The 22161-nt window shown below is 49.0% G+C and overlaps 1 protein-coding gene across 6 annotated transcripts in view; it reads right to left on the bottom strand.

Moving 5' to 3' along the window:
- The window catches only part of Ddr (discoidin domain-containing receptor 2), a 608941-nt gene that overhangs the window by 56660 nt on the left and 530120 nt on the right, over positions 1-22161 (bottom strand). For all 6 annotated transcript variants that reach the window (XM_089582433.1, XM_089582432.1, XM_089582436.1 and 3 more), the window contains one exon: positions 1505-1610. In XM_089582433.1, the coding sequence (XP_089438559.1) occupies positions 1505-1610 (106 nt within the window). The remainder of the gene's footprint in view (positions 1-1504; positions 1611-22161) is intronic.

Genomic DNA, 22161 nt, shown 5'->3' with positions numbered 1-22161 from the left:
AAAAAAAACAATAAGCGTCGAGGAACCCAACGTCACAAAACTCCACTCAGCACCTAATTTCAACTGTTTAGTCGCAAAGATATAAATAAAAATCATCACGCCACTGGAGGGCGAAAGGAGTTCCTGAGTCACCTCTCAAAATGACGTTTTACCCCGTTACGCTTTAAAATAAAACAGCTACAGGCGTACGCCCATGACGTCATCTTAGGGAGAGAAGTATTAGTGTAGTGCGCCTTGAACTGACGTTCTGGAATTTATGCGCATTTTTCACTGACTCACTTGGCTTGAGTGGCACCACTCAATCTGCAATTGTAGTGCGAAAGGTTACCACGATGACATTTCATGTAGAAGTAAAGCAGAGTTTTCCACACTCAGTTAAGTAAGCGCCCGTGTTCTCTTCTTTCGTGTATGAAGTCTTGGTGCTAAAATGCTTTAGTAAAGTAACAACAATAGTTACTAACCTCAACGCAATGATTCGGCTGTTACGTAATTTCTTTTTTTTTTTTTTTTACAGTGCTTCAAAAGATAACAACACGGAACTAAAGAACCGCACGCGATAACCGAAACTCGTGGCTTGAAAACAATATATCAAGCGGCGTATTACATTTCGCGTGGGAGCCGGGCTGCGCATTCCGACTCAAGGAAGAGTCTCGGTAAAAAATTCCCAAGAGAGCGAGTTTACTGTCAAGCAGTTTAGTACAGCTCTTTGCTGCAACCATGGCTCTCCAAACCTGCCGAGGGTTGAGACCGAGGGCTCTTCTCAGACAGAGATCTCAAGAACCGGAGGTACAATACGAGCTGCATTTCACGGCGCAGCAGCAGCCCTAATGACCTAGGATTTTTTTCCTCGGTACTGTACAGCCTTTGTCATAAGTTTAGAGCCCAGGGGGTTTTATTCTACGCCGTGCAGTGTGGCCCCTTAGCATTCGTGGGATTCCTACCCATTGGAGGGGGCAGGACCAGATATCATCTTGCCTCCAGGGGAATGCATTACGAGCCACAGGGTGTGGCTCAGAAGCAAATCCCTTGGGCTATAAACTTTTGAGAAAAGGTGTACGTTCTCACCTGCAATTTTTTTCAGCCATACCGCAACTTCTAAGCCCTGGCAGCGTCGTGGAAGCCACAACTGATGATAGCAAACCGGTTGCCCGAGTATTAAACCTTCTCGCAAGTAAAACGGCTCACGACTGATTCGCGCCAGTGGCCTCGGCAACCATGACAGCCCGGCGTACGCAAACTAAGGCGCCAACCAATCACAGACAGCTCAAACGCGCGAGAAGCATTAAGATTTCGGCTTTTAATCTGCTGCTGGAACTCTGCCACGTTTTCTGGCCAGAGGGAGCACAGCGAATGGCGTGTAGCGATAATTACGGTGTCCCTGAGAGTGACGTGAGCAGGGTGACATCTCGCAGAATTAGAGCCGAAATACCACACTGGGTATAACGAGCCACAGAGCGCAAAGCTAGTGTTCGCGGTCTGAGTATGGCGTCACTGGAGGGCTTACCTGGCGAACTGCGGTCCGACGCTGGCGGCATTGTGAGTGGAGCTGGCCGAAATATCTTCGTCCTTTATTTCACCGCTGGTCATACCCAGAGTTTGGTTGCAGGAACCTGCACAAAGAAAAAAGAAATACCACCGTGAGGTCGGAACAATAATGCAAGTTCGAAAGAAAGACCGCCCAATCCAACAGTCGTCCCAGGGAAAAAAAAACGGGATGTCAACCAGTGACACCAGTCAGCCAAAAAAAAGAGTTAAGTTTGACAAAGGGGCCTAATTGATGAGGTATTTCTTAATTTGAATTTCTTGCACTAGGTGCTTTCCGCACGATACTCAGCTTCTTTTCTCAAGAATGAGCCTCTCGATCCGCCAAGTCTAATTGCTTTCTTTGGGTATAAGCTGCCCGGCGCATACGCGCTTCATGAAGTACATGTTCTCGACAAATCATGCACAGCATAGCAACACAACAACCATAACGTCTCCGAAAACAAAAATTTCAGGTCGATTAAGTAATAGACTTTTTTTGTCATAACCACAATACGAGATACAAAGCACACCGTAGTAAAGAATGCCGGATATATTGGACAAGCTGCGCTTCAACGGCTAGGATCAACCAACTGACGCTCATCGGCACAAAAGCTTCAACACCAAGAAGCACAGCATTGAAATTTTGCCCCCAGTTTTGATCAAAGCCAGCCAGCACACATCTCGAAACACTAGCACACAGACCTGCTGACATGTCGCACACGTCACGCACGATCATACGCTACCAAAGAATTCCCGTAAGCAGTGATGTTCGAACGCGGGTTAGTGTTCCGAGCTGAATGAAGACCCAATCATCGCGTTACGCATCGATGTAGACTATGCAGTAGCATTTTAGGGAACTGGCACAGTCACGCCCAATGCCAGCATAAAAAGAAACCGCTTCACCATGGTGACTTTACATCATCTGAGCGCGCCCTCGGGCGTCTTGCAGAGAAGCCGATGGACTCGGGACAGCGCTCCCGAAGGACACTGCACCAGCCCGCAGGGGGAAAAAAGGAGACCGGGAAAGCGGTCGCACCGTCTCGCTAGCAGCAACGTGGCTGGCACTAATGCCGCGCATTCCTCGCTTTGTGGAGAAGCAAGTGTCGAGAAGAGCCGAGTTTCGTCTGTGCGGCTTCAAAAGGCCGCGCTCGCTCGGGCTGCCGCCGCCGCCGCCGCAGCGGCGTGAACCGTTGCCCGGTGGACGACGGACCGGGAAGGTTCCGCTGCGCACAGCTGGGCGACACGGACATTCCCGGCGTGCCAGCGGACTCTATCTGCAAAACGTGCCCAAAACATTTTTGGAAGCCGCGCTGCTCGAGGAATTTCAGCGGCCGCCGAGTTCTGCTCGCCAATTCGCCGGCAGCCTCTCGGCTCCCCTTTTTTTGTTTCCTTCCCGTCGTCTCCTCTCCGCGGCTAGCGGCGGCGGCAGCAGCAGAGAAACGCGCTCGCGAGCGCGCGTCATTTGTCGGCGAGTTCAACTCCCGGGCGCGTCTCGCGCGCGCGCGTCATCTCCGTGCGCGCATTGTTCGCCCGAGTCGGAACATTCCGGACCAAGGTAAAACGCTAGAAGGGAGTGCAGTACTTGCCCTCACTCTCTCGCTGTCGCGCTCTCCACGCAATCCTTATCAAGGCCCTTTCTTCTGCTTGGTTCCTGCTGACCACTCCTTATATTTTGTGTGTCCCGCCTAATGTCTCGCTCTCCTCCCGGAGCGTGTTTTTCTGCGTTCATTTGTACGCGTTTGAAAACCACTGCACTGAAAGCCTGAGGGGGGGGGGGGGGGGGGGTGGGGGGGGGGGGGGTGATGAACATCATGGAGATCAATCTTTCCTGACATTTCTCTATACTTTTCTTTAATATTCAGTCTCCGCTCTGTTCAGTGTGCGTACTTGTACAATATCTGATACGTAGGTGATCAAATCTCCCCCCCCCCCCCCCCCCCCGAAGGAAATGCATGTCTGAACTGAAAACAAAACCCTTTCCTTTAAAGCCTAGCTTATTACGTAATCCAGTGATAAGACAAGATAAGAAGTTTACCCAGACAGGTACAAGTGACGAGGGGTTTAGCGAAAGGGCAGTGAAATGCCTAAAAAAGCACCATCCCCCTTTCCCCACACCCAAAATTGGACACTCATCGTTATACGTGAAATTCAACACGGTGCCGTCCTAAACCTGTGCTGATGAATAAAAAAAAACATTAGAAATCACTGCGGTAAACCGCAATGGAGTAATGCGACGCCGTCACATCGGCAACTTGCTGTGACCTTATTACGTAACTTCAAGAGCTGCCATAGTGATCACACCGATGAATCGCCACCACAGTATTTTGCTTATAATTAATTCCCTAATTACTCCAACTCACTTTGCATTCATCAAACACTTCACCCTTCTTTGCCGTGATCGACTGATTGATCGCCGATCGATTCATTGATCGATGATTGGGTGATGTGCACTAAATTACTTAATCAATATAACTAACCTATTTAATTGATCAATCTATGTAATCATTGATCACTAATTATGTGTTAAATGTGTAAAGACTTTCATTAATTATTAATAGATTGATTGGATTTCGATTAACTCTGATTATTCCCTCGTTTCATCTCAGTACCCATTTCGGGTTTTGAAATTTGGAGCCACGCGTTGGCTCCGCCCAGACTTCCGGTTTTTCAAATTTGGCGCCACACGTTGCCCTGGGTCCGCTTAGTTTTGGGTATTTTTGGCTGTAATTAATCAACTAATCAACTTATCCACATAATTCTTTTTTCGACATCAAACTCACATCATCCTCTTGCGATTACAACCATTCGTTTGGTGCTACCTCTTCTAAGTTCCTCACAACTGCTGCGGACACGCTTTGCGGACACGTTTTGGACCTTGTCGACATAGCTTAGTAATGCTTTCGCATTAATAAAATTGCTTGCTGCAACTAGGGCAAACGCTCACAGGCGATGTCGCGCAAAAGAAGGATACTGGCGCAGTGGCCGGTATCTGATGTTTCATCCTGGAATCAGCGCGCTGCCAAAACGCTGACGGCAGCACGAGAGCAAGGTCTGAAAGGCCATGCACTGAGTTTATGCCAGTGTGACATAAAAAAAAAAAATCACCTTTTATGTAACTCTCCATTCAAGATGCGAAGAAATGAAAGCAGTAGACATATCTATACTAAAACGCAAGGGAGAAGGGGGAGCCAACTATTAAATATATTTTTCGAAGTAAAGACGCATTAGTGGTGGCTTCTCTATTGCATTTCAGAAAGAGCGCACTTCAAAACGCGCTTCCCTTTCCTTTCTATTTTCCCTCACAAATATTTATTTCCTCCTAACCTGCAGATGGATGCATCTGCGTTTGTTCCCCCATCTCGGACACAAAGGTATCGTCTGAGGAGGATTACTCTCCATGCTCCTCGCAGGTTGCCCCAGCCACTTTCAGCTGCAGAGAAACAACGTCCCGGATACTAACGAGCTTCCTCCTCTGGAGATGTGCTCTAGCCTTCCTGCAACGAAGAACACCAAACAAACCCTAACGAAGCGACAGATACGAAAAGATTCGTCCTCTATACTCTCTCCCATTCCCCCAAGCCGCGCATCATTCCTTCCGGCTCCCACGGAGGAGCTTGCCGCGGCACCACGATTGCGCGCCCTCATCATTTCGTAGTTCCACGCTGCGGTGATAGGCGATTCCTCCCAGTCCGCCGTGGCCACCGCTGCAGCTACGGCAAAGACAGCGGCCACGGCAGAGAACAACAGTGAGGCCCCAGCGCAGTACACTCGCCGGGCCTGCAAACGAACGCGGCGGCACAGAAAATGTTGGAGGGAGGAGCAGCGGGGGGGATTGAGTGCGCCGGCATGCTCGCCAGCGCGCGCTTGCGCCTTATCTGTGGGACATCGCCAGATGTTGGCGTACACACGGTGGGCTTTGGAAGCGAGATCAGTCGAACCGCTGTGCTGCTGGCCTCCTCCTCGCGTTCCCTTCCCCTCCGCGCGGATTGCGCATACGCGGGATGCGGGGAAAAGGCGAGCCGCCGCCGCTGCTGCTGCTCTGCTGATGCGGCTCCTCCGCAGAGCCATGGCGAGGACAAACGTTGGGATAAAGGAGCAGGAGAGGGGCAAAGAGATGCCGAGACCGCAGAGGTGGAGCCGGCGAGGCTTTCCTCAGCATCCCAGGGAGTAGAATCGGTCCAGCTTCGGAGACAATGGAGGGAGCCGCCGCTCGAGAGTGCGGGGACGCCGGGAGAAACAACGTACGGTAAACGAATGGCAGTCACCCCCCCCCCCCCCCCCCCCCCCAAGCCTCCGCGCACGCCCTCCCGTAAGAACAATGAGTAAGGGGGAAGAAAACGAGAGAGCGAGCGCGAACCGCCAGGTAATTGGGGAGTTGCATGCCCTCGCCCATCAATCTATTTCTGCTGATTTGCGCCGCGGGAAAAGTTTGCGCGCGGGAGCACGGTTCGGGTGATGCCCATAAATCATGCGGTGAGAATCGCAACAGAAGGTTTCCGTGGCCGACGCGTGAATGGCACGGGCCGAGGCAGAGGCGCGCGCCGCGAACGGGGCCGGAGGCGGCGCTCAAGAAAAAATCGGCCAGACTTCGATGAAGGCGGGGAAAGAGACCGAATCCATGCGCGAACAACGCCGGTATTCCTCGCTCTTTTCTTCTTATTTCTGTTTCGTTTCTTGTTCGTCTCCTTGCTCCGCGTCGTTTCTCTTCGCGATCCTCTTCTTGCCCTTACTTCGGTTTTCTTGCTATCTGCGTGATACGTTTCCGTGTAGCGAGCGGGTTAGGTCTTGGGGAGTTCCCACGCACGTTCTTCTCATCTTCCCGTTTCTTTTTCTTTCTTGTTTTCGGTGTTCTATCGCGTACTATTTTGTGCTTCGAACCGTGTGGGAGATCACGTTTCTTTTATTTTGTTTCGAACCGATCTCGGAAATAGAACTAGGCACAGATAAATTTCTAGGTGAGAGAAAAACGTCCCTTCTGGTAAGGCTGTGCGAGGCTTAAGTGCATATCGGAACAAGAAATGAAATACTTCTCGATGGAAGAGATGCGGAAAATGATGGGTTTCGCCCCGGCACGCTTATGAACAGCAGAACAGGAAGATAGAACAGCAGAACCTGGAGACGTTCTTCACAGCCGCAGAGAAAAATGTTCAAAATTGTTATCTACTCGAGTTTCTTATCATAAGGGTCAACCGTGCAACCATCGTTCCATGACAGCTTTTTGGTTCACACAAAAACGCGAAACCGTATCCTTCAAAACTTCCGAGATCGTGAGTTCTCATTGGAAGGCGGTGCTATGCACAACCTCAAATTGATTGATTGATTGATTGATTGATTGATTGATTGATTGATTGATTGATTGATTGATTGATTGATTTTTATTTATTTCCGAAACAGTAAGCTTTGAAGCACGCAGTAAGGCAGCGGAGGAATGGCAATTTCGATCTCCTAGAGTATTTGAAGTTCACCAAAATTCTAAAAATCTGACACGTGGACCCCTACTAAGCAGTATAAAATGAAGTGATACTCAAGATTCAAGTCACTTGCAGCAATAGCCTCAACGCGCGTCTCAGGTGTGTATTTTGCCTATGCCACAACTCCTCCTGTAAACGGTACGGCTGCAGAACAAAAGCAAAGTAGTACGACGGAAGCAAATAAATAAAACATAATGAAAAAAGCTTCACACCGTACGCAAGAAAATTGTTCGCTCATGACGCACAGCGCTGCCGTGAAAGCCGACTGCATGCAGCAAGTGGTCAGGCTTTGAAGGTAGCCTGCCACGCGGAATCAAATCCGACTCGAATATGACGAGACTGCACGCTACGAGGCACGATTTACTCCGCTCCTAACAAATCTCGTAAACATCACCGTGCGCCCAGTCGGGATGTGGCTTAATACATATGTTTTTTTTTCTCTCTGCCTTTTTCTATCCTCCTTTCTTTCAGTTGAGGGCAGCTCTATTCGTGCGGGTTAGGCGCTTCCATAGAGCGGCCATCGCTGGAGCGGTCGGCGTAGCTTGTGCCGAAAGGATTTGCCGAGTGCCGTGCACGGGAACGTTGCGACACACTGAAGTGGAGCAACCGAGGCTCCGCTCGAGATGACGAAACGGTCCCAATGGGAGCCCATTCCTTAAACATACAATGGTTGGGATGCACAGCTACTTGGACGAATATTTCGTAATACCCGCCGCGCAGGAAAAAGGAAAAGTGCAAGAAATGAAGCCTGCTCAAAAGTGCGCGCATAGACCAACGGAGCACACACTGTAATTTTACGGACGCTATAGAGCTTTTCCAACCACTGTAACTTTTTTTTATACTAAAAAAGAAAGGCGGTAAGACAGCGACAGTGTGCAGTTGGGTAGCTCGATGCGTTTCCTTGCGCTTTTTTTTCTTTACTGCCTATAAACATCTTTCGTTGCCAATGGCGTTCGTTCTTTAGGTTTTCCAGTCATGAATGTGTCAAAATTAAGCTTTCATGTAGTGATACATCTTTAATCTGACGCACTCAGACGAATTGCTGATTACATGAGCAGTAGAAACAACCCGAAAACTCCCAAGCCGAAAGCAGCATAAATAAATCTGGATTTTTTTTTTTCAGAAATCTCATAGAATGATAAGCACTTGTAGCTGAGCGTGTTGGTGATTATTCAAGAAAGACAGAGTAGCGCTGAAGGCGGACGTGGTGCGGGAACAAGACAGATTATTAAGGCGGAAGCCTTTAATGCCTCATCGTTGTAAGCAGGAGTTGTCGACAGAAATGTCACGCTTTTCAATTGGTTGAAACGGTCGTGACGCCACAGTGCGCGAATTTCAAACGGGGCCAATTGTACTTTGGCTATTAACCATGCAACCAATTAAAGGGACCGTATAATGATGCTCCAAGTAAGTGGGACAGAGTTTAGTTAATTGCTTACTTGACCAATTAGCCTAATTAACCTTTCTAGTCAGACCAGATAAATAAATAAAACCGAGAAGGAAATTGGCCGAGCTCGGGAATCGAACCCCGGTCTCTGGAGTGCGAGACGAGCACGCTACCACTCCGCCATGCCAGCTTTTTTTTTCTTTATTTTCGAGATTGACATGAAAACAATAAGACCACTTCAGCTACACTTGAGCTGATACGGGTGAAGTTAAAATTTCTTAAGTTTCACTCGATCATCTAGTAGTGTTACCCACTGGGGTGGGTCACGCTGCGCCTGGTAACATTCCCGCAGATAAACAGCACTTTCAACAAAGTTCTCACCTGTGCTACGAGTGTTTATATCCGCATGCCTTACTTGCATTCGCGTTTTCCACAAGCTGTGGAGGCCAAGAAGCATTAATAAGTCGTAGGGTACCTCTTTGCGATCAACTGGTAGAAATCTGATACCATAAGGGTGCAGTGGTAGTTCTTTCTTGATGGTTCTCTGCAGGACATCCCAGAAAAGTATGGCGTCCCAGCAGTCTAGGAAAACATGTTCAATTGTCTCCGGCTGCTTACATAACAGGCAATTTGTTGTCCATGGGACAAAGATTCCTTTTTCATGGAGCCAGGTTTTAACGGGTAGTGTATTAGAGTGCAATTTGAAAAAGAATGTTTTCACTGTCGGCTCCGCCATGCCAGCCCGATGGTTTGGGATGGACAAAGGCGCGTCTAGTGAATATGGTGTCTTCGTTCACTCCCATCTTCCTCCCTTCCCATTACGGCGAGGTTTAGGTGTCCACCGAGATATGAGAGACAGGTACATTTCTTTTCCTCAAAAACCAATTTACCGACGAGCAAGGCGTACAACCGAACGGGCGATGGCGTTCTATGGACTCCCTGGCAGCGTTGCAAGACGCTGTCGCGTCCCGCTCTGGTTGGTTGCGACTGAGAGAAGGACGAAAAGGAAAGTGCACGGGGCCTGCCTGCCGACTGGCTCAAGCCGAGCCACCACCGCTGCCACGTGCAGAAAGAAGAGAGTTGAAAGATACGAAGAAAGAGAAAAACAGAGAGAGTAAAGACGCGCGTCGCAACAACCGCGTCCGCCGAAGCGGACGCTGGCTGAAAAAAACAGATAAGCGGCCGTAGCCCGAAGGCTGCAACCCCCTCTTAGAGGCTAAGCTAAACATCTTAACCACACATCAGTGACACAAGCAGCAACACCACGCTTAACGCTTTCGCCTCACCGCACTTCAGGTCAACAAAGTGCCCCCCTGAATTTTTTTTTACGTTGTTCTATCGCATCTCTAAAGCCTCTTCACTCAATGTAGCTTCATCTGCAGAAAGCGTCTCTGAAATTGACGTTTATCAACACTGGAATCACTTATCTGTGAAATCACGCGCCTGAGAGGAGAGCGAGAGGTAGCAAAGCCTGAATAAGCCATTAAACATAACCCCCCCCCCCCAAAAAAAAAAAAAAAGGGAAAAATAAAGTGACATTACAGGGCTTGTAAGCAGAAGAGAAATAATTCAGAAACACACGCAACTTTCCAAGAAAACAAAATACGTGCATAAAAGTTTAAAAGGATAAAGCGTGAACAAATTACCAAAAGGCTGCAACCCCTCCTGTAATGTCCCTTGTAGGGCTTTTGAGGAATAATAAATAATTAAATAAATTAAATAAAAAGCAGTCAGCAAATTACGAAACACCATCGATCAATCATTCCAGAAAAGTGGTCTTAGAAAAAAAAAACACTCAGGTCAGATCATCGGATGAACCCATTCAACCGTAAAAACTACGTGGTTCCTGATTTTTTTTCTTCTTGGGTTCATGAATAACGTATATGAAGAACACTGAAGTACGAGGTTCAACAGCGATCCGAGTCCAGTGAGTGTACAGCACATTGTGAAAAACAAGCACGTCCTGCGTAGCTCTTTGGCTTCGCCACGCGTGATCGTATCTTGTAACAAAGCCGAACCAAAGGAACTAGCTATGCCAACGGGATAAACGAAACTATATGCGTTTCTAAGTACGACACATGATCCCCACACAACCTTAAGCGCCTTCACCCAAGGCGCATGTGGTGAAGTATCAAAGCAAAAATAGCTTTAGTCTTGGCGCAGAGTTCCTAATTAATCACTAGTATATGCTTACTGAAAGCAGCGCTTCGTAATGATTCTTTTCTCCCCTCCCTTTGCCGCGTTATCACTGGTATTTTCATGGCTGACGTCACAGCTGCAAAGTCAGGGTTGATAGTATACGAGCAGTGTTATTTGTCGGCTCACGTAGCAAAGGCGAGGCTATCCAATGGCAGACAGAAAAAAATAATTTATGGTGGAAAGAACTGCTCCGAAACATGGCCGCAAATTTTATCAAAAGCATTAAAATGCATATATAAAAAATCCCAAGCAGGAAGTGAAATCCTCCTAAATCATCGCTAAAAATACTTCAGCACAGCTTCCAAGCTTTCTCTTAGCTAGTTTTGTCTTCTTCTTCGTCCTCATTTCTCTTGTTTTTTGTTTTGTAATCTCATATGAACAGACCTTCCGGTAGGACCTGGTAAAACTCCAAATTGGTCAATACCATGCCGCTGCTGGCTTTATTATTTTGTGGTTTCGGACGCGCTTGCTTACATATTACAACGAATTCCCAGCATTCACGCGCTGTTACGGTACTTCGCATTCTTCGTTCAACGTTTCGCCTTCGCTAGTTTTGAAGCTTTAGCCACACTAGCTGTTTGGTACCAAAGCTTGTGCCCTCCTCATTGCGTCAGATAAGATCGCGAGCAGTGCACTGACTAAAGTGGACGGCTACTTCTGAGGCAACAGCTTGAACATGTTGGTGAAGCATTATTTCGCTCTCGCCCATCGCGATGTGGACCTCTAAATTAGTCTCTGCTAGCGCCACGAAGGTGTCAGCCGTTCAGCCTCGCGATGCGCAAACGAAGAAAGCATACGCTTGGCAGCTTTCGCATGCAAAAGTTTCGCGCTAAACTTGCGTTCGTTCCATTAGAGCGAACCGACCGAGAAGAGAGTAAAAATTAAAAAAAAAAAAGCAATGAACAGCCCGAAACTGGCAGCCCCCAGTTCGCGCTCACAACAGTCTCATCGTGAGCCTGCAAACTGCGCGCTGCCTTCGTCGTCGTCGCTCCTGCTGCTGCTGCTTCTCCTTCCAGTGCTAAACCAACACCCGGCGCAACGCGCTCGAGCGGAAATGACGCGTTTCCCTAACGAGGCAAATCGCCGCATCAACTTCAAGTTTACGCGTTAGCGATAGATTCTGCGTTCGCCAGCGACTTCCCTTTCACGCCGCTTTTCGCGAAAACAAGAAAGAGAGAGAGAGAGAGAAGAAAGCGGACGGCTAAGCTGCAAAATGACAGGATCGAGGCGGCAGCGTGGAGGCGCCTCAATCGCGCTAGACAAAGAAATCGGCGTCTCCGGGGAAGCGAAACGGCCCCGCCGCAACAAGCACCACGCACAACAACATCAACGAGCAGAGGAGGTTGAAGAGCGCTGGCTGCTGCCGCCTCGTCGTTCGAAAGTCGCCGGCCTCATCCGAGCAGACGCACCCCAGGGGAACGCAAGCGGCTGCGAGAGCTCGGGCTGCGAGGGCCGCTATTCACCCGCGGCGCTGCCAGTGGAGGCGCCCCTATGTATACACGTACCACGCCATCTTCCGGGCTCCTTCGCGGATTTGACGTGAAAACTGCGCGCGAAAATCCCAGATCCGTTTCCTTTTTATTTGTTTGTCCGTTTGCGTCGTTTCCTTCTCAGTGCAAGCAAAAACAACTTGTAAAATCTTTCCATTTCGCACGTTTGTGCTTATTTTATTCCCTATGACGATGCGCCGCGTAGTACGCTTGTCAGCGCGCCTTCTTGTTTCCGGTCAACAGTATACAGCTGCTGTAATGCCAGCGGGCTGGACCAGGAGGTGGCTGAGAAGGAGAGAAGGAAAGGAGATGCGTTGTGGGGGTCAGTGGGTCTCCTCGCGACCGCCGTGGACACACACAAACGTGCGTGGTGCATGTATTACCGACAGAGCAGCGATGGGAAAACTAGAGGGAACTCAAACCCTTGGTAGCTTGAGGAACGAAGATGGGGTTACTTTCTTTTTCCCTCCCGACGGCGTCTTTCCTGGGACGCGAATATGCGGAGGGAGAGGACGCGTATGCGTCTATGGCGGAACGCCGCAGCAGCAGCGCACTGCAGCCGCCGTAGGGACCACGGGAGCGCGCGTAACCCGTCGGCGGCGCGCGAAGCCGCCTCTCGGAGCGCCGAAATCCCTCCCGAGGGCGTCGCTTTTCCTTATAAATCCCCGAGCAAACGCTGTTGCCTCCCTCCCTCCGGTCTCTTTTCCTTTTGAGCAGCAGCAGCGTCGGCAACGTTCCTCCTCAGTCTATACGCGCCGCGAGACTTGGGAAGTCAATCGGCTCTTCCGCATCTGCCTCTCTCCAAAAAGGTCCCTTTCTTTTTTTTCTTACTTCATGCCTCGCGAACGAAGAGAAACCAGAAGCGCAGAGAAAGAGAGGGGGGGGGGGGGGGGGGTCTGCTTCTCACGCGGCGGGGATTTATGAGCAACCCGCCATAGCGGCGGCTCGCTTGCCTAAAGAGCCAAACTTGCAGCCAGCGCCTTAGCCCAGGCCGCCCATTTCTTGGCGTAGCCGACTATCCTCACCTCCTTGTTGACTGGCCCAGTCCGTGCACTCTTTTCCGTAGATTCTCGCTTTATTTCTGTTTACGCTTCGTTTCTGTGAGCGCTTTTGCAAGGCACACTCGGCCTCTTTGCATAGCGACCCCTCCTCGGCGAGTGCGACCATTTATATTTTTTTGTTATTATCATTATTAAAGCGCTCCATTGCAGGCGTTTTATTGAAATACGAGCACCAAGGGAAAAGCGTTCTTTAGGTGCGCGCAAACTTTGCGACTGTCTTTTTATTTTTATGTTTTCTGCGCGCGTTGGACTCAACTTGTTTCAAGATCTTGCACTTTCGCATTTCTATATTTTTTCTTCGTGGCAAGCGAGAACGACAATAGAACATACAATTTTTAGACACACTTTTTGTGTCTAGACACTTTTTGTTATTTAGATACAGTTTCTTTGGCCCAGAGTTGCATGGAAATAAGACAACGTATATTAGCGCAGAAAACTTAGCAAGTATTTCCTTTTACATAATTATATGTTACACGGCCATTCGCGAAGCTAATTTTGTTATATAATTTCTTTTCTGGCTGATTCTCTTACAGGCTGCACTGCGTGCCTCTCCACGATAGCCAACTATACGCTGCAAGAATTCGTCTACCTGGGTTTTTCAATCGCAACCGCCGACTCACTGTTTCAAAATTTCCACCCACGCGGTACACACGACACGAACCACGCAGGAATGTGCCCCTGTTTATGCGCGTTTCCTTAGCACAGGCTATTTGAGGATGTGCGAAAACAAAAAAAAAGGGCAGAGGCGCGCATATAAATGGGCGCACGCAGATAGAGACGCACTTCTAGGGCGCGCATAATTGTTATTTATGAGGGCGGAGAAACAGCAAAAGCCATAAAAAAGTAAGCTAACCAAACAAGCACGACAGCTCGCCTTTTCCGCCGCACGACGTCCATGCCCTTGCAGCTTTCTCTCTGCCTTTTTTTCCCACAGCTCGGGCGTCCGTATGTCGGCGCACGCGACATGTTGCCCCAGAGTCACGAACGGAAGCATCTTTATTCAATCCACCTTTCGCGCGCTTGTTACCCAGTTCCTCTCTGACGGTAGACTGCAAACGGCGGGCGGCATTGCCCGTGCCCCGGGCATCCCCGTTTGCTTGCGCTTTTTTTTTGTTTGTTTCTTTTTCCTTTACCTCTGCCGCGACCGGCAAGCGAGCGCGCCGTTTGCTGCTTGGCAGTGCCCCGGATTTCCGACGCCGAAACATGCCTCAGTCTCTATTTGCGACTCATTGGGAATGCTACGCGCGGGCGGGGTTTGGAATTCAGAGGACCAAATAAGCGCTTTAATGATATCGTGCCGGGTACAAAACAGGGCCTGCCCAAGAAAGCTACCGAAAAAGAAATGCGCACGAGGCCCTCCTACAGAGAAGCGGCACGTTGCGAAGACGCGTAGCAGTGCTCGCGCAGTGGCGGTACACAGTTGCCGCAGAGTGTGTGCGCATACCGAGTGCTTGAGCTCCGCTCAGACACGCACGGTTAAGAGAAAACACGTGCGGTTAGCCACCCCGCTGTTTTTAGCGAACCCAGAATAATCTCGCCACGCATGCCTACATCATGTTACAACAACAAGCGCCTCGCAAGTTAGGCATCTCCTAGCGAGCAAGAATTTGGCATACCAGCACGCCATTCAAAAAGAAGGCCACGGGAATGCACGGCGTCATCAGTGATGCCTGGCGGATACCTTTAGGAGCAGCTACCTCGAGGAGAGCACGAGCCGGTTCTAAACCGTCCCAGCGAAGGCAGGGACGTAGTGAATCAGACACTCATTCAAGAACGCATGACTAAGCCGCCGAGGTGGCTCGGTGGTTATGACGCTCGGCTGCTGACCCGAAAGGCGCGGGTTCTATCCCGGCTACGGCGGAAGAATTTCTATGGAGGCTAAATTCTAGCGGCCCGTGTACTGTGCGATGTCAGCGCACGTTAAAGAACCACTGGTCGAAATTTCCGGAGCCCTTCACTAGGGCGTCCCTCATAGCCTGAGTCGCTTTGGGACCGTAAACGACCCACAAACGCATGACTGGAAAAATCCGTGGTATTAAAAGGAAAGCGATGGGCCTTAGCCAAGAGGTTCGTAGCATTCACAGTGATTTGTTCGCTAAATCCTTGCCAGGACGATCCTCACAGCCTCTAGCTGGAGGCAGGGTAAAATGAGCATAGAATACGTAGAAGTATAGAATGCTGTTGGTTCGAGACAGTTTTCTTCGGGTTCGGTGACTACTTCAGTGAATGAATGAATATCCCGAATTTCGACCAAACCACCTGCAGAATAAGACTGCAGCTGGGGCATAATTCATAAGCACCGCAGACTTTCTCCTAAACTCCCGGCAAGTTGGGGGTTTTCCTACTTGAGGCGAGTTATTTTACTTCAGAGAAGTTTTTACGATATCTGCTAAAGAATTTTCGTCGTGTGTGGGCATCCAGACGGCGTTAATTAACTACGTGACATAAAAACGAAAAGAATAAAACTTATTCAAGGGGAAATCGGTGCAAACGACAGTGTCTTCTTTGCTTCTTTCACCCTCTGCGTCGTAAACGTGACGGATTATTGCGTTGAAGCGAGCTTCCGTGCCAGATGAAAACACTGCGACCATAATTCAGGCATTTACGACTCGCGCAGAGGCCGGCGAAAATTTTCAGTTAGCGCGCCGCCACACGAGACGATGAGCAAGAAAAATAAAACCAGACGAACCGAGAAACAAACAAATGCCGAGACAGGGCAAAGGGGGAAGGGGCGGGAACAAATCACTTTTACAAGCGTCGACCTTGGTCGGGACTTATAGCCGCTTCTTTCGTCCAGGTGGCGTGAAATAGGCTTCTTTTGTCGACTCGGGACCCCGCAGGCACTATAGGGGGGGGGGGGGGGGCTTTCTCTCTTTTCTTCGCATCCGGGGGCGAACGTCGGAAGGAGGTGGTGGAGGAGCGGGAGGGGCTCGGCGGCCATAAAATGCCGGCTGTTTGCCGACACGCTTTCCCGGCGAACAGCGTAGTCGACACCCGTTAATGCGACGCTCGTTAATCGAATATTCGCACCGAGTCGACCGAACCTCCCCCCCTTCCTTCGCCTGCCCTCGGGCCGACCTCCTCGCCCGCGCTTTATGACAGCGACCGTGCCTCACACAAAACGCACTCGCGCCCAGCGCCGAGCCGTAAACGTGACATTTGTCCCGAGAAGAAGCGCGAAAGCGACTCCCGGCCGTGTCGTGACTTCTCGCGCGCGTTTCGCCGAAAGACAGAACGGCGCCGTGTCGCGCATGCTCGACATGGTTCTCGCCCCGCTCGTATTTCACCGCCGTCCCCAAATTTAATCCTCTCCGCTTTCCTCGACGCCGGCGCGCTTCTGATTTTTCCGCGTGTGTGCAGCGGCGATGTTGAGTTTCTTCAGCGATGCTGGGAAATTAAATAACAATTGTGGCTTCATTTCACAGCCTTCATGCTGTGCCGCCGGCCGACACTTCTGCGTTTTTAGCCTCGCCTGTTATATGAGCGATGCAGCGCAACTGCTCTTACCTCCCACGAAAGGGCCCGTCGTCATATGCACCTCCCCCCCCCCCTCCCATTTTCATAAACCTACCGGTTCATCATTTCTGAGCACAAAAGAAAAATGTTATCCAGCTACGGGCACACATGTCATATTAACTTCATTAATCCGAGAAGCACTGTCTCCGTCTCTTTAAACAATTTGCCTCTTCATCTCCGTTTTCCTCTTTACCTTCGTTACTAGTTAGACACAATATGCTGACAAGCAGGTAATTATCATTCGTAGCTAGCCAACAGAAACGCTGTATTTTCGCACCGTAAAATAACGCCCCATTTCTACTCATAATTATCGCAGTCGCACGTTTTCGTTATTTTCACACTCGTTTTTATTCTCCCTTAAATGCACGGAACGCTCATTGGCAGGACAGGCGTAGGGATTTAACACTTGGTTCCCGTGGTTCATTGCAGCTGACTGCACGACATTTTCCTAGTTTACCGTTAGCGTAACGATGAACCACCTTAATTCCGCACACAGGCCTACATAAACAACTGTTACCACAGCGGAAACAACATTTCAATTCGAAGCCGCTATCTTAACTTCGGCTGGCTTCAAAGAAACCTGTACTTCGCAGCGTTTGGTAGGTACGAGGAGTCACCGTTGCTGTGCCTAAACTTTCGCCAGTATTTGATGGAGAGACGAGCCCTCTCGTCCAAGGTCTGAATAATGGACGGCGTAGGCCACCTAAAGCCTCTAGTTAAATCGGTGACGTACCACTAAATAAATAACTAAACACCGTTTCACAACGCAGTTACTAGCTTCGGGCACGCTAACCTTGCGACGCGGAGAAAGGTGAGGTTTAAGTAAGTAAAGAGAAGAGGCAAATACCGGCGAGGAGAAAACCCGCGGCGGCGCAGCTCAGCCAGTTCGTGCCGAGCCGTGTGCGACGGCATAGCTCGGATGCATCTATAGACGAGGCGGTGCGCAGGAGAACGCGCCTTATTTAAAGCCGTTATTTATGGGGCGTATTAGCGCTGACAGTTTATGAGCTTCTTTAGAAGCGCGGGATATTGATATGCAGAGGCGGCTTTGTTATAGGCATTGACCCGAGCCCCCATAGGCCGCACGTCTTCATTCTTCTTCTTTGCCTCAATGCGCTTCTTTTGGGAGCTGCGAACGACAGAGCGCAGAGGCCGACACGGAATGACGCCTGCAGCAGGACGGGAAAAGGATAATACGAGCAAGAGTGTACTTTGCGGGGAAGCTTCAGCTGCGTGCATATCGGTGCTCTGGTAGGTGCTGTATAGGCTTTCTTTCTTTTCAGCAAGGCTCGCACGCCTGGTGCACAAGCCACAGAGGCTGCTACCCAGGAGAAACTTCCAATTAAACAAGCAAGGGTCGAGTAAACGAAGCTTTTCTTACGTAAGATCATCTTTGTGATTGGCCAACCTCATGAGATTAGTAAATCGCGAACAACGAGACGGACGATAATACTTTTTAGTTTTGTTTTTCATTCTTCGTCGGCTGATTTAGTAGCTCATAAGTGCCGCAAGCGGTGCCGAATGTTAGATTCCAGGTTAGCGATGGTAGCCAAGTTACTCCGAATAAAGTTAAACCATACATTTATTATTACCCCGTTCTGAAAAAAATCCGGCTTCGTCGGCGTTGAGCGAAAAATCCCCAGAGAAGCAACCCAAGTTGGCCGGTCAGGTGACCCTGTGACGTCATCCCAACATCAGCTTCAGTTGCTAGGCAACGGAACAAAGTCGTACGTACATACGGTTAACACATGTGACAAGATTCTTGGTCGGTGTTAGTGAGTGCTTTCGCACTAATGCGATTTGTCGATGGGGCCATGACAGCCGGTGTGCGGCATTCTGTATAAGCAAGAAAGGTTCTTGCAAGCCATTGAAGTTTCTCAATCGCCTCAAATGATTTTAAACCCACTCGAAAGTTATGGAAGTTTTACGAAGTCGAGTACATGCAAGATCCCCCGTTCGCCCCACTGCTGGCGTCGAACCTATTAACTGATAGCGTTTGGATTAAAGCAGCAGCAAGAAGAACTACAACGACGCGAGACATTGCCGTCGAAAGATGCCCGACGTGAACAACGGCAAACTCGAGAAGGGTGCCCATCTGTGTTTGTGGAGAAGAGCAAAATGGCCTTCGAATCGGCCAATACCCACGGTACGGGGAGCGCGAAGGCTGTTGGAACACCGTTCTCGGAGGAAGCAAACAAGGCAGCCACCACCACGATGGCATTCACGTGGAGTAAACAGCACTGATATGGTCTAGAAACTCACCACCGGCAGTCCGTTTACCCGGCCAGTACACACTGCAACTCTTAAAGAGTGCAGCAGTTCTTTTTTTTCTTTAGGGGGCTTATTTCCCCGCAGAGGTGCGCTGTCTTTTATATACCTCCTTCCAACCCTTCACACACCTACTTTCTTTTTAAACCGTTTCCTTCTGTTCTCGACAGGTCTTCAAATGTGTGAGCACGTTCCTACTGAAAGTTTCCATATGACAAGCTCCATAATTCCGTACGTTTCCATAAGAAATTTTATGGAGTAAGTATGGAGCATATTCAGACGATATGGACTCTATGGAAGCACGTACGGAAACTTACTTACTCCGTATAACGTCATGTACACTGTATGGAAATCGTATGGAAATTATGAAAATTTATTTATTTATTATTTATTTATTCAATAAACACATAAAGGCCCTCAATTGAGGGTATTACATAGGGGGGAGCAATGACACACAACGCAAAATAAGAAAGAGCAAGCTCCAAGGTGCAATACATAAATACAGAAAGCACATTTAGAAAACAAAACAAGAAACAAACAAAAACCTGTAGTATACATTTTAATTTACACGAAAAAAGAACAGATAGTGTTTTAGAGGCATAACAACCGCAGGAACAAAACAAAATAACAAAACAGCTGAATGCAGCATATGGTACAATCAATTAGTAAAGCTAAACAGCCATTTGGGTTAGAAGGACCTGAAACTTGTTAAAATCCTTTTCAGAAGCGATGTGTGATGGTAGATTATTCCAGTCGACTATAGTACGTGGTATGAAAGAGTTTGCAAAAGAAGTGTGGCATGATATGCGTCTAACTTTCAGCGGGTGGTCGCGACGTGGAAAAAAAGATTCAGGTGATTGAAAAAAATCGCCATGGAGCAGAACATGATGGTAAAGTTTATGGAAAAGGGTCAAGCGTGATAGTTTGCGGCGATGTGATAACGTATCAAGTTCGGCGCGAGCCTTTAGTGCGGTGAGGCTAGTATGACAAGAATAATCATAAAAGATGAATCTAACGGCACGGTTTTGCAAAGGGTATATCTATAAGGGTATCTATAAGGTATGCTTGATCCGGGTCCCAGATGGCCGACGCATATTCGATTTTAGGCCTTATGGACTCCGTACGGACAGGATATGGATTGCATATAATTTTCGATATCCTATGTACTCCACATTCCCATAATTCCACACGAGCGGCTCATATGGAACGTTTCAGTGAGGGCCTGTGAAACGTTTTGCTTCCACAAGGTGATAGCAGGTAATAGACCCGTCAAAGGAAGAAGGATTGCATGAGGTCGGCCACATTATCCTGTACAACATCACAGAAATTAGACAGAACTACATTGTGCGTTGCAGTTCTTTTACGAAGGTAGTTAATTCAATCTTCTCTGTTATTTACAAGCGCGCTAGAGGCCCACGCCCGCTGCAGTGGCTCAGTGGCTGTGGCATTCGGCTATAGTTTAGCGCCAGTTCAAGGAGGAGGAGGAGGAGGTAGAAGAGGAAAGGCAGGGAGGTTAACCGAAATAATAATCGGTTTGCTACCCTAACTCCAGGTGGTCGAAATTAGGCCGAAGTCTTCCCCTATACGGCAAACGCGCCACTACGCGAAGTTGTAACAGCTGTAATAAACGAAGACTCCGGCAATACCCGCAGCAAACCGATACGAATCTTGGCACGGTATAGGCGCAGCCACGATCGTATCGTACAAGTGCCCAGCTGCATTCCTCGAATCCGAACCACTTCCACGGAGGCCCCGCTTTTTACGGCGCCCATCAGGAGGCTGACGCAGTTGGAGAGGAGCCCGCATTAGACGGTCTCCCTGGATGACGTTTCGCATTGTGTGCTTCCCCGAGTGACCGAGCGCAGACGTCCCCCAAACACTGTTTGTCCATTAATGCGTTCGTAATCGATTCTGCGAACTGTCTTGAGGAACGAGTACCATGTGGGAGCGCGCGTGGGGACTGTCGGAATTACCACATAATGTCTCCATCGGACCGTGAGCACCCGCAAGGAAAACGACACTGCACTCAAAGCTGGAACAAATAAATAAAAAACAAGGGAAAGCGGCTACAGCTACCACGCACAAGCATTAACGATGCTGGACTGAAATGACGACCAGATGAGCATACCTTCCATTGGTCCATAAATACCGCTTATTACTAGTTTAGTATTATTATTAATAAGTGGGATCTACCGAACGTCCGAAATTCGCGCAGTGAGTTTGAGTGTTCAGCGCCACGCGACACGTAGGTGGCAGCCGTGCAAACTAAAAGCGTTTGTCTATATTTCGTGGGCTTCGGCATTCTGTAGTCGGCGGCAGCACCGTCGGCCCGCCACTTGTCGTCTTGGTGATGACCCCGCAGCGGCTCGGTGACCCGGTGACATGTCGAGACACACTGAAGAGATTACTCACATAACGTAGAGGTTCTTCGCAATTCGGCTTGGCCGTGCAGGTACGACCGACGAACACACACACACACGCACACAAAAGAAGTAAATTTGCTAAGAGTCTAGCGCAACATTCGTTAGATGTCAGAAATAACGTCACAACCAACCATCCCTAAGCAAGGTCTTTTGCCTGCTATCGCTCTCCATTCAACCATGGAATCGGCATCAAGCGGGGTCTCTGTCAGCCGCGCGCTAAGCCCTCGCTCAGCACTCGCTCAGCCCCCCATTTCTTCGTTTCCATCCGGGATTAAAGTCCTCGATTTGCTTGGAACATCCTTCGCAGCAAGCCCGCTTATAACCGACCACTAACAGTTCATTCGCTCTAACTAGGGATTGAACTTTCCGGCTTTTATTTTATGAAAATATGGCGGAATGTTTTCGGTTTTTATTTCAGAACTTAACTTTCGTTGTTTTTTTTTTCTATCAATGTTTTCGACGAATGAAATACTGACTTTTTTCGGTGATTTAATGCAGCAATCCTCTGTGGTCAAAAGTCAATTGAAGTCTGTCTCGGTGTCTTCGTCATCATGAAAAATTTGTTTACCAGTAGTTAGTGTGTAAATGGTAGTATTTAGAACCGTGCTTATAGAAGAAATTGCTATCGTCATTAAAAGAGCAACTCAAGTTAAACGAGATAGCCGGAAGACAAAAAATTAAGTAAAAATTCCCTTCTAAGAACAGCGTTGACACGTTAGCGTTGGGTTGTCGCGCTCCGTTGAGCTCGAAGGCGGGACATCACGCGGTCTGCGTGTTGATGGCAGAGATGGTACTGCCACCTAAATGTCACACTAGCCAGGG

The sequence above is a fragment of the Amblyomma mixtum genome, chromosome 3, assembly GCF_055824585.1.
Source record: "Amblyomma mixtum isolate Tamu chromosome 3, ASM5582458v1, whole genome shotgun sequence".
Classification (NCBI taxonomy): Eukaryota; Metazoa; Arthropoda; class Arachnida; order Ixodida; family Ixodidae; genus Amblyomma; species Amblyomma mixtum.
Note: the sequence above shows the minus strand (reverse complement) of the source record. Positions and strands in the feature narration are given on the sequence as shown.